Genomic DNA, 12444 nt, shown 5'->3' with positions numbered 1-12444 from the left:
CGATCACAGGGCACCTGGTTTGATCCTTTAAAGGAATTTTAAGGTAATTATTAAGTCAATTCAATCACATCCAAGTTAAAACTGTTGCCACTAACTGAACTGAAGGTCCAAGAGATAAGTGGATACAACATTTATAAGTGAAAAACTTTAGAAGTAATAAATAAGCAAGTAGTTTTAAAAATATTGCCCCTCCTCTCCAGAAGGTGAGGCCATTTGCTAAGACAGAGTTCCACAAGGTGTTGCCAGCCTTTTGTTGTTTTCTTCATGTACAAGGCCAGGCAAATTTGGAAAATGTGCAATTCCAGCAAAAGTCAATAAAAAGCAATTAAGATCAGGAACTTCTCCCCAACGCTGGAAAGTTAAGATTAATGGTAAGATCCGAGTGCTACGCTGGCTGAGATTACCAAACTGCACTGCCAGTACCCACTGAACTATCATCAGCATTTCTCGTTTGAATAAAGCTATATTTTCACTTACTAGTTGCAAGAGATCATAGAGTTTTTCACTGAGAATTCCAAACACCTTTTCATTTGCAAAAGCCTACAACATAAAGACAGTTGTTTAGTGACCTATGGATATTAGCACAACTTTTAAAAAAATGCACATTTATGTAAGTATAATCTACAAATCATTCCAAGTGACAACACTAATCCAGCAAGAAATCATTATACTTCCCCCCCACCCCACCCCCACAACAACCCCAGAAAAAATAGCTTTTAAATTTCTAATGTTGTGTGTCTCCCCACATCAATCACTAACCTCTTCTCCCCCACTGCCCTCTCTGGCTTCCAGCCCTCTATACTCTCCACTCTAAGGTCACTCTGAATAGAGTTTGTGGATGATCTAGCCTCTATCTTATGTCTTGTGATGCCAACTATGAATTGAAGATCAGCTTGCTTTATTTACTTGCCTCTTTGTATGCCTGCAGATATGAAACCACTTGCAGAAAGTGATGTCTGAAGGTAGGGTTCGTAGGAACTTTCCCAAAACACAGAAGTGCTGGCTGTGTTAGATTTACCAACAATCTAGATGCAGGGGAGGAATATATCAGGCATCAGACTATGTCACAAATGAAAAACAATTACAATAATTGTAATGTGCTATTCAAAACTCACATCAGCAGTTTGAGATTTTCAATTTTAACTCTATCACATCTGAAGCCCACTACATCACATTTTCAATAGTTTTCTCAATAACATGACAACCTGGATTCAGCAGCTCCAAACTCTTGCCAGCAGGTGGATTTGTAAGTGAATACCTGGGCCTTCAAACTCCCCTAATAATCCAGATGAAGGGTCTTGAAACGTCGACTGTCCATTTCCCTCCAATAGATGCTGCCTGACTGAGTTCCTCCAGCATTTTGTGTTGCTCTCCTAACAGTATCTCAATAAAGACGAGCACACATCCAAGCCTATATATTAGTTTAAAAAATTCTATACATTTCTTGTTTTGATAAAAACGGAGCTTCCTTACTGTTCCATATTGCCACCCCACCCTCAACTAACTCTAATACCAAACTTTATCCCAGCAGCTAAATTTTGTTCATGCTCAACACTGACCCTTCTGCCTCCCACATTGTTCAGATGTTTGGGCATCTTTGAAAAGATCCCAGAACCTTAAGTAAAGAGCACTACCGAATGCACAGATCAGCAGCATCCCTGTTGCAAACAATTCAAACAATGAACAGACAAAAATGAAACCTTGAAGGAACAGCCAAAGGTCCCCAGATCTTGATGATCTTTAACTCACTCCAAGTATTTTGTGACCACCCTCACTAATGAGGTAACATGAACATAGACACTAAATATTTGCAACCTGACCTTCTTCCCACTGTACCTAGTTCTCAGCCCTGATATTAACACCCAGTGACGATAGCTTATATTACCCACTTCCCCAGAAAAGCTTACATGCCACAGTTTCTACCTACCACTTCTCATCCCTCTAAATGTTCATTTTTAAGGAAGACATTGTATTTTGTGCATTTCTCAGTCTACTTTAGAAATTTATCACTAGAATTTAAGAAAAATAGAAAATCTTTGGCTACACCTGGTTACTTCCTTATCTACTTAGAGCAGAAGTTGCCCTTTCAGAGAAAACCAACAGCTGATATACTGTTGTTGTTAACACATTTAAGCGATATCTAAATGCTGAGACTACACAAATGACAACATAGAAACATAGCAAATAGCAGGAGAAGACCACCTGGCCCTTTGTGCCTGCTCCACATTCAACATGATCATAACTGATCATCTACTTCAGTCCCCTGCTCCTGTCTGCTCTCCATATCCCTTGATCCCTTTGGCATTAAGAAACATATCTACCTCTTCCTTGAATATATTTACTGACTTATATTCCATTGCCTTCTGTGGTAGAGAATTCCACAGGTTCACCAGGTTCTGGGTGAACAAATTTCTCCTCATTTCCGTTCTAAATGGCATACCTCATATCCTGAGGCTGTGACCCTGGTTCTGGACTCTCCAGCCATCAGGAACATCTTCCCTGTACCTAGTCTGTCTAAAATGTTATGTTTTTGTGAGATCCCCTCTCATTCTTCTATAAGCCAAATTGCTCATATATCAGCCCTGCCATCCCAGAAATCAGTCCAGTAAACTTTGGTTGCACTCCCTCCATGACGAGAACATCCTTCCTCAGATAAGGACACCAAAACTGTACACTCCGCTCCAGATGGGGTCTCACCAAGACCCCGTACAACTGTTGCGTGATATCTTTGCTCCTGTACTCAAGTCCTCTTGCAGTCGTCTTGTCGCACGTAGTTCAGTTTGCGAACTAGTTCTATTTTTGGCTCATGGTCAACGCAGGAGATAAAATTGCCTTCAAGGCTCACCCAAGTGCTTGTATCATCGTTTTACTACTTTAATATTAAGTCAGAAAAAGAGGTTGGTAGGAGTGCTAGCCCGAAGGAATGAGTGGAACCCATATCTTTTACCATGAGCTCTCACTATCAAGACTATAATCTAACATACTGTATTTCTGAGGGTTTTTTTTGATAGTTCGGTTGAGATTGGGAGGAAGAAAAATACAGAATAAAGTTCTTTGTTAAATAATAAAGACTGCATGTGTGGGAGATTGTGCAGGGGACTGGGACCTCACAGATTCACTGTCAGAGATCTGATGTCCAAACAAAATGTAACCTTGATTTAAATTGCAGGCACTCCATTTACTGTTCACAGCTGTGTGCGATGTTGAATTATTGTTCAGTACAGATTAAATGTCCTTGCCCATTGGGATGGAGACCTGTCATTGAAACAAAACATTGCTTCATGCAGTCTTCAAATTTCAGTTGGGTTGAGAGGATGGGAACAAAAACTATTGAGTCTGACAAGAAAACAAGTTGTGCCAGTCACGTAAGGAATAAGTGAGCAGTTAGAGTGATATTTACATAACCTTTGTTAGTTAATTTGTTTTGTCTCTTTCTCCGTTCTGATGAAGGGGCTTCAACCTGAAACATTAACTGTTTCTCCTTCCACAGATTCTGCCTGACCTGTTTTTCCAGCATTTTTGTTTTTATTTCAGATTTCCAGCATCTGCAGTTTTTTGATTTTCAGTTCTCCCAAAAGGGTTTGGAACTAGGTCCAGGTGCAAGATTCTGCGGCCATCAGACCTCCTGGACATAAGGTTAGTAAAAGGTTGGACAACAGGGTATGATGCCCAACATGTCGGGCAACAAGGTGTTCATTAGGAAGAACGTTACTTCTGCAGTAGATAACTCTACAGGTTCATCACCCTCTGGATGAAAAAAAATTCTCCTGATCTCAGTTTAAATGGTAGATCCCATACCCTAAGGTTGTGACCACCTGGCTCTGGATTCTCCAAATATCAGAAACATCCTTCCTGTATTTAGCCTGTCTACTCATTTTAGAATTGTACAGGGTTCAATGAGACCCCCTTTCATTCTTCTAAACTCCTGTGAACATAAGTCTAACTGACCCAATCTCTCCTCATCCTGCCATATTGGTGATATGGGGTCTCACCAAGACCCTATACAGGTGCAGCAAGACATCCTTGCCCTTGTAATCAAATCCTTTTGGAATGAAGGCCAACATGCCATTTGCTTCTCTGTTTGTTGCACCTTAGCATTGCTTTCAGCTACTGGTGTACAAGGACGTCCTGGTCTCATTGCACCTTCCCTTTTCCCCAGTTCACCACCATTCAGATAATAATGTTTATATAAATTCTGCAATACTAACTATTTGCACCTCCCCTGCTTTATCCACACTTTGCAAGAATACTCTTTACAGCAAAACCCTTCCTAATTTGGTACAGACCTGATAACTGCTTCATAAAGCATCTTCTCTTGAGGGTACTGTGCGATAATGGGCAGCAAATCATTCTGCAGAATCTGTGTAGCTCCCAACTGCTGCCGAATGTCTCTCGTCTCATCCTCGTGCCTTAGATACCTGATAAGGTCCTTGATGCTTTCTGCAAAACAAAAATGGATCCTCGTCAGATTTATTCAACCATAAAATGTTGGTTTCAATTTTCACCACTCCTTTTCACGATGCCAGTAACTTTCACTGAGCCAGTAAAGTGGCGACTTTTCTTGTATAAACTTAGAAAGCAAGAACTGATGGGTAACATCACTGTGAGCAAACGCAGTTCTGTTCTTATCCAGAAAGGATCCTTAAAACGCAAAAGAAATTTGTGGAGCAAAAGATCAACTAGATAGTTCTCTCATGGGAGTGATAGGCCATAAGGACTCTTCCTGTGCTGTACGAGTTCACCAGAAACAGGAACTTGAGCATAATGTCAATAGTAATACAGCACAGAAATAGGCCCTTCAACCCACTATGTCCATGCTGATCATCTATCTATTCCAATTCCATTTACTAGTACTTTGTCCATAGCCCTCTAATGCCGTGGCATGGCATCTTTCTTTTCTCCTATCCCCAGAAGTTATGAAGCAAACTGCAAAGTTATGCCTGGGGTGAATCAAGGATTAAGATGGAAATTTCTTGCTCTGCCGGACAATTAATGGGCTACAAAGCTAACTTGAGTGGTTGATTTGACTCACTGCTTCATTAGTAACTATCACCGTAACAAGCCACTAAGAAAGAAAATGGAGTACTTTTACCCCACAAGATCCTGTGTATCACAAATGTTTTGCCAAGGGAATAAGGGAGGTGTGGGTTACAGCATCCAGCCATTGTGGCTAGTAAAAGGACTGACACTTACTTGTATATTAAACAATCTATAGTTCCGATAATTAAAAGCCACCGGAGCTTTGCTACCATTCAAGCTTCCCCTTCTGTGATTTAGTTGACTACTAATGGAGGGAATAGAAAGGCTGGAGTGAAGCTGCCCAAAGTACCTGCTCTCGTGAGACACTGCTAACACAGAATGATTGCTAGATTTGTTTATCAAACACAAACAGCACTTCTGAATCAATTCATGATGGCAAGCATGTCCTGATGCTCCTCAATGTGATAAAGCACTTTCCATTTAAAGTATTAGGAAGGTTTGGAATCCTGCCACTATTAGACAGGATTCAAGTTGCACATTAACATAGGCAACTTTTATGGAAGGGTTTGACTGGGTAGACATAGAGCAGATGTTTTCAATTGCAGGAGGAGTCCGGAACCAGGGCCAGAAATATAACATAGTCACTAATAACTGCAGTTGGGAACTCAGCAGCAATCTCAGCGCTAATAATTGGAGGGTGGTCAAAAGTTAAAGTAAACTTAGCAGAATGATGGAAAATTGAAATTGTAGGTTATGAAAATAAAAGGTAGCAAGATTGGTAAAACCAGCAATGCATTTGATGAGATGGGTACGACTGCACGCAAGGTACAACAAAATCTCTCAACTGTGTGCACCACTGCTTTTAAACAAACAAGGAATAACATTTAAATTGCAACTAAAATTTCAAGCGAATTGACTCACCTAAACAATCAGGCTCTTTGTGGTAATTATCTCCTTCCAAGTATCCCAAGGCACTGCACGTTGCTAATAGTTCACTGTTCATTGTGCTCGAGTCCACACAGTGCACTCTTCAGAGCAGCACAGAGGGCAGACGCAACCTGGAACAACTTAAAGCCAGGGTGGAGGGAGAAGAGGGTGAAATTTCTCCAAGGGTTTGGGGAAAGAGTGCAGAAGAAAATCACTTTGGATAAAAGAATACTGTGTAACAATGCTATGGGGGAGAATAAGGAGGGGGAAACATGCAATTATGCAAATGAAGGACAAAATGTTCCTGTTCTCACACTCCTGCAAATACAACTTTTAAGTTAACCAAAAAGGGGTAGCAAAATATAGCAATGTACTAGTGGTGAAATGAATTCTTGGCCTCAATACACGGTTGCTCTTCAGATATCTTCATCGAGTCCTGACAGCAGAAGGAAAGAGTCTGGCACAAGTCTTGAGGCTTTCTTAGCCATACTCAGCCTGCGGAGTAAACACAGATTTAATATCCCAAAAGGAAAACAATCACCACTATATGCTGCCCCCACAAACCTCCCCACCAACCTCAATTCCAAGAGGAAGCTAAGTTCAATTCCTTTCTCCCCACCTTCCACCCATACATTTGGCCAGTTGTACCTTCGGTTAGTGCAGTGACAGAAGAAATAGTTTTGTACAGAACAACTTCCACTCACTGAGCCAACTACAGCATTCCAACCGCCCAACATCTGATCACTGCAGACTAAGATTCAAGCCTGGGATCATCCAGTGCCGCACCCCGCTGTTCATTCACCCACTGTGCATCAAGCAAACTAATTAAACAGAAAACTCCCGTTTCTATTTTCCTCCACCTTCTCTCTCACTTGTGCAAGTTGAGAAATGCTGCTAATGCAAACCTCGGCATCTGATTAGTTGTACTTTTCTGACCACTCTAAAATGGGGGCCATTTGAAAGGTTTAAAATTAATAAAAGCAATTTTATCCTGAATGCCACTGATACATGCGTAGCACTACTCAGCGACGACAATCTCCAATACAACGAAGGAAACACAATAGCACTGGTGACATTTATGCCTTTTGTGGGTCCTGAAGTGAAATAGTGAGATAAAGGCAGCAGAGGAGGAGGATCTTAGCCCAGAAATTAGAGGTGCGTGTAACAAGAGTAATACAATAACTATGGGGGACTTTAATCTACATAAAGAATAGGCTAAGCAAATTAACAGTGACAGTATGGAGGCTGAATTCATAGGTGCAAAAGATTGTTTTCTAGATGAGTATGTTGTGGGAACAAGCCATTTTAGATTTATCATTGTGTAATGAGAAGGGGTTAATGAACAATCTTGTAGTTAAGGGGCCTTTAGAGAAAAGGTATCATGATATGTCAGAGTTTTATATAAAAAATTAAACCAATTTAGTACAATCTGAAATCTATACAAAGCAAACTACAAAGATACAAGTACAAGTTGGCTATAGTAGATTGGGAAAATACATTATAAGGTATGACAGTAAAGAAGCAATGGGTAGCATTTAAAAAATACACTGCTTACAAGTAATTTAATTCTTTTAAAGGCAAAAAAAAATTCCAACAGGAAATACAGTCCCACCAGAAGGCGTATGGTGTGTTGGCCTTCATTAGTCGGGGTATTGAGTTCAGGAGCCGCGAGGTGATGTTGCGGCTCTACAGAACTCTGGTCAGATCACACTTGGAGTATTGTGTTCAGTTCTGGTCACCTCTTTACAGGAAGGATGTGGACGCTTTAGAGAGGGTGCAGAGGAGACTTACCAGGATGTTGCCTGGATTGGAAAGCATGTCTTATGAGGATAGGTTGAGTTTCGCTAAGTTTTCTCTTTGGAGAAGAGGAGGATGAGAGGTGACTTGATAGAGGTGTACAAGAGGCATAGATCGAGTGGACAGTCAGAGACTTTTTCCCAGGGCGACAATGGGTAACAGGAGGGGACATAATTTTAAGGTGATTGGAGGAAGGTATAAGGGGGATGTCAATTATTATTTTTTTTTAAAAACACAGAGAGTGGTGGGTGCATGGAACACACTGCCGGCAGAGGTTGTAGGGGCAGATACATTAAGGACATTTAAGAGCCTCTTAGATAGCCACATGAATGATAGAGAAATGGAGGGCTACATGGGAGGGAAGGGTTAGATAGATATTAGAGCAGGATAAAGTGTCGGCACAACATTGTGGGCCAAGGGCCTGTACTGTGCTATAATGATCTATGGCAATCGAGAAAAGTTAAAGACACTATTAGATCAAAAGAAAAGGCTTATACTGTAACTTTGTCAAAAAAATTAAGAACTCAGCAAAGAAGGCCCAAGGTATTGATAAGAAAAGGGAAACTAGAATATTAATGTAGGTGAGCAAGAAACATAAAAACTGACTGAAAGAGCTTCTATAGATGTGTAAAGAGGAAAAGATTAGCTGAAGTTAATGTGGATCCTTTCAGATTGAGACACAAGAAATCATATTGTAGAACAAAGAAACAGCAGAGGAATTACACAATTATCTTGTGTGCGAACAGAAAACAGTGGGGAAAAACTGGTCATTTTTGGGTTGGGAGGCTGTGACCTGTGGGGTGATGCAGGGATTGGTGTTGGGGCCCCAGCTGTTCAGAAGCTATGTCAAAAATTTGGATGAAGGAATCACATGTAATAGATCCAAGTCTGCTGACGATGCAAAGATCAGTGGAAGTGTAGGTTATGAGCACGATGCAGAGAGTTCAAGCGCTTAAAAGAACACGCAAGGACAAAGCAGTTGGAATATAATAAGCAAAACTGCAAGGTCATCCCTTTGGTAGAGAAAAAAAAGAGTATTTTCTAAATGGTGAGAGACTGAAAAGTGGTGGTGTTCAGAGGGACCTGTGTATCCTTGTACAGTAAAGCCTTAATTTTGATGGGGGATACATTCCAGAAATGGCTGAAAATCCCAAAAAAAAGCGCAAATGCCATTTACTTCACCACTGATTTTGGGAGATTACTTTGCAGGCAGGGTTTGCAGAGTTGAACAAGACTTATTTGCTGGGAGATTTGCCCCAAATCCTCTCAAGCTGGAAGTCTTGTAGACACAGGTAAAGGCACCAACCCTGGGCTATTAGTGGAACATTTAATACTTCACAGGTAACAGAATACCTGAGCCAGGAGGGGTGATGCTTCTTGCCACCTCCCTCAAAAACTTCCACATTTTTAAAAATAAAAGGGAAACTCCACCAGGGATCGTCTAGGGACTCTGAATTCTTTGGATTGAATGATTTCCTCATTAACAGAGGAGCAGAAAGTTTAAGAAAGTCTCATCAATACTGTACTGGTGGATTTCGACCCAGAACTCAAGGGTTTACTGTACAGAAATCACTGAAAGCTTGATTTAGAGCAAGGACAGGAGGAGATATGGAAATGTGGTACTTGGAGGTTGTACTTAAAAATAAACATTTAAGTACAAAAGTGATACCCCTTCATTCACTCCAAGTATCACAACTGGCTTGGGAGGAGCGAGGGCACTCTATTTTAGTTGAAAACATCATTGCCATGTTTTGCTATGTTAAAGGTGCTGTAAATTACTATTGAAACATCTAAGAATCTTTCACAGCTTAATGTTGTTGCGAGTCACTTTATAGTGTTAATCATAGATTTTAGCGAAGTATTACTATCATAGGAATTTGTTGACAAAATAAGAGTAGCTGGAATTAAGAACAGAGCGAAAAAGTCGTCTAATTAACTTTTAACCCAAATACACATCTTTCTGAAATGTTTGCAGCTCGGACGATGCTGTTTGAAAAAGTTCAAAGCCGCCTCATGAGGAAAACTAAGCGAGCGGTTTAAAGAAAGGTAAGGAAACTAAACTCACCCGATATATTACAAGTTGGTCTCAAGTATCTTTAAATAAAACGTTGCATCAATTTTTTTTAGCAAAAATCGAACATGCCGCGAAACTGTCGGCGAGCGACCAAACTCCCGCCAACTCCCGGGCCACTGAATGTGTTCGGGAGGGGGGGGGGGCGGTGAACCTAGCAGATAATTAAAACACACACGCACAAAAAAAGGATCAATTGAACAAAGAAAATTCTATAATCGGATACATCAAACAATATCCGTTTCCAACCAATTTACAGAACGACGTTGCAAACTAATGCAGAAGATGCATAAAGTAATTGGGTCACCCCACTCGTGGGGGATTAAAACAGTCCAGCGGCGCGCTAATCTAGCAACACCACAAGATCATTTTGATGAAGGAATAATTAATATTTTCCTCAGACCGTTTATCATTTATCGCGTATTGTGAAATGTCGTGTCGCGGTTTATATTTTGTTGGGACGATGAGTGACCTTTAACCCCGAGAAGCGGCCTCGGCCGACTGAACGCACTCAGCCCCGGTTTCGACTGCAGCAGGATTGATGCGTCCTCGTTGGGGTTTGAAAGAGAAAAGCCAGGCGGCGCCTTCATCAGAAAGAAATACACAATTTTATAGCAGCTTCGTTTGTTTGAAATTGTCACCATTAAAATTTTTTGCACGTTGTTTCCGGTAACAGCTTGCACTCGTTGAATTCTCCCCAGTTCTGCTTCCTTCTCCAGTAAATGAGTTTTATTAGGATTTTTACCCCAAATTCATACTTGCACTTTGGCTTCTATATTATTATATCTCGGCAATTTCTCCATATCAGTCACGGTGGCCGAGTGGTTAAGGCGTTGGACTCGAAATCCAATGGGGACTCCCCGCACAGGTTCGAATCCTGTTCGTGACGACGCGTTCTTTTCGTTTAAACATAAACTGCCACAATTAACGTTTTGTTCACATTTTACTCTTATTCGCAGATTAAACACATAACTTTATAATACGTCATACAGTGTTCAGCACCGGTTTAATGTTCACGTTGTAAAACAGCTTGAATGTGTACAGCGTTATCAATAAAACGATTCTAAAAGGTTCATCGATTAAATATCAAAACGTCTGTTTACAAGAGACCAGAACTCTCGTTTATTCTATAGACAAAAAAATCTTTAGTTAATAATGCTTGAACAGTGAGTTTCAATTCTGAATGTTATCTGCTCTGCTTTCTCCACAGATGCTGACATACCAGCTATGAATACAGACTTCTTCCGTGTTTATTGTTTCATTAATTCTTTTTAACAAAACAATCTGAAGTTGGGGAGTAGGAGAGGGATTAAGACCAGTATTATCCCAAGTGACAATTGCTTTTGGTGGCCTTTGAGGTGTGGGAAATGAATGCAACTTGTAGCTGATGTGGCTGGAGGAGTATAAATGGAGAAACATGAATGAGGGCAGAAAAGGAAAAACAAAATGCTGGAACTGAGAGATGTAGAAGCCAGCCACTGCTGGATATCATCAATAAACGAGAATGCTGAAAATATTCACTGAAACTGATAGCATCTGTGGAGAGGGAAAAGTTGAGTCACTGAATAGTCTTACACCAGAACTAGCTAGTTATTTTATTTGAAATTGTTGAATGCAATCTCAGATGAAGAGGGCTGCAATATGCCCAGATGGAATACAAGGTGCTGCTTCTTGAGCTTACATTGGGCTTTGTTGGAACAGTGTAGGTCAAAATATAGAAAGATCAGAGTGGGAGCAGATGGAGAGTCAACTGGAAACTCATGATTACCCTTGCAGCCTGAACGGGGATGCTCCACAATCATCTAATCTGCATTTGGTTTCTCTGCTGTAGATGAGATTATACACACCAAATAAAATTGCAAGTGAACCACTGCTCCACCTGGAAGGACTAATTTGGTCTCTGGCTGTTGGGAAGGGGTAAAGTAAAAGGGCAGTGGAAGGAGGTGTTGTCAAGATAGCTGTGGGTTTGCAGTGGACATTGGTTGCTTCCCTCTTCCCCAAGATAGGGCAAAGTCAGATGTGGACCATGTTAAAGTGAGAGGAGAGTAAAAATTGGCAGAAAAGTGAATGAATTCTTCAAGTTCTGTACAATTGCAGTAAACAGCACCCTTGCAGTTATCAACAAACCAGAAAAGGGGATAAGGCAGGGGGTTTGGGTAGGACTGAAAAAACAGGCACTGTTCCACACAGATACAGATGTTGCTTGGGACCGTGCAAGTTCCCATAGCTACACTTTTAATATGGACCAAGCAAGAGGAGTTAAAAGTTATTCAATCATATTATGAGCTCAGTATTTTCTGTTCTTATTTCAAACTTACAGTATTTGCATTTTTTACTTTTCAGTTTTTATGCTGCTAAAAATTTTAACAGCTGATAAAAATCAATACTTCTTACTTTTGTTAAGCCTTTATAGTTTAAGTGTATTCCATAAATTACCACTAAAGTTTGGACTCCAACATTAACCTCTATCTTCTGAAATCATATTTTATGATTGGAAAGGGTGATTTTAACATTATATTCCTTAAGTTTAATTCCAGCATAAAATACAATACTTTGCTTGTTTCAGCACATACCACAACAAATTCCCTGGGGTGAATAGTTCTTGTAGATAGAACGTGATATCATCGCCACAAAATTGAAAAGCATCCAAAGAACAAGCCATCTCAACA

General features: G+C 40.5%; 1 protein-coding gene and 1 non-coding gene across 3 annotated transcripts in view; one reads left to right on the top strand and one right to left on the bottom strand.

Annotated features, from left to right (window-relative positions):
- timeless (timeless circadian clock) overlaps positions 1 to 9911 on the bottom strand; it is a 41441-nt gene extending 31530 nt beyond the window's left edge. Inside the window, exons 1-5 of one of the 2 annotated variants that reach the window (XM_052009406.1) lie at positions 9770 to 9911; positions 5902 to 6402; positions 4287 to 4440; positions 911 to 1025; positions 478 to 540 (exon numbers count right to left, since the gene is read on the bottom strand). In XM_052009406.1, coding sequence (XP_051865366.1) covers positions 478 to 540; positions 911 to 1025; positions 4287 to 4440; positions 5902 to 5983 — 414 coding nt within the window. In that variant the 5' untranslated portion in view covers positions 5984 to 6402; positions 9770 to 9911. The remainder of the gene's footprint in view (positions 1 to 477; positions 541 to 910; positions 1026 to 4286; positions 4441 to 5901; positions 6403 to 9769) is intronic. The other variant, XM_052009405.1, reaches the window with a different exon arrangement.
- A 671-nt stretch (positions 9912 to 10582) lies between these two features.
- On the top strand, positions 10583 to 10664 carry trnas-cga (transfer RNA serine (anticodon CGA)). Its single transcript has one exon. It is a non-coding gene; the product is annotated as a tRNA-Ser (tRNA).
- Positions 10665 to 12444: the final 1780 nt, after the last annotated feature.

This window comes from Pristis pectinata, chromosome X (genome assembly GCF_009764475.1).
Source record: "Pristis pectinata isolate sPriPec2 chromosome X, sPriPec2.1.pri, whole genome shotgun sequence".
NCBI lineage: Eukaryota > Metazoa > Chordata > Chondrichthyes > Rhinopristiformes > Pristidae > Pristis > Pristis pectinata.
This window is presented reverse-complemented; position numbering and strand designations above follow the sequence as displayed.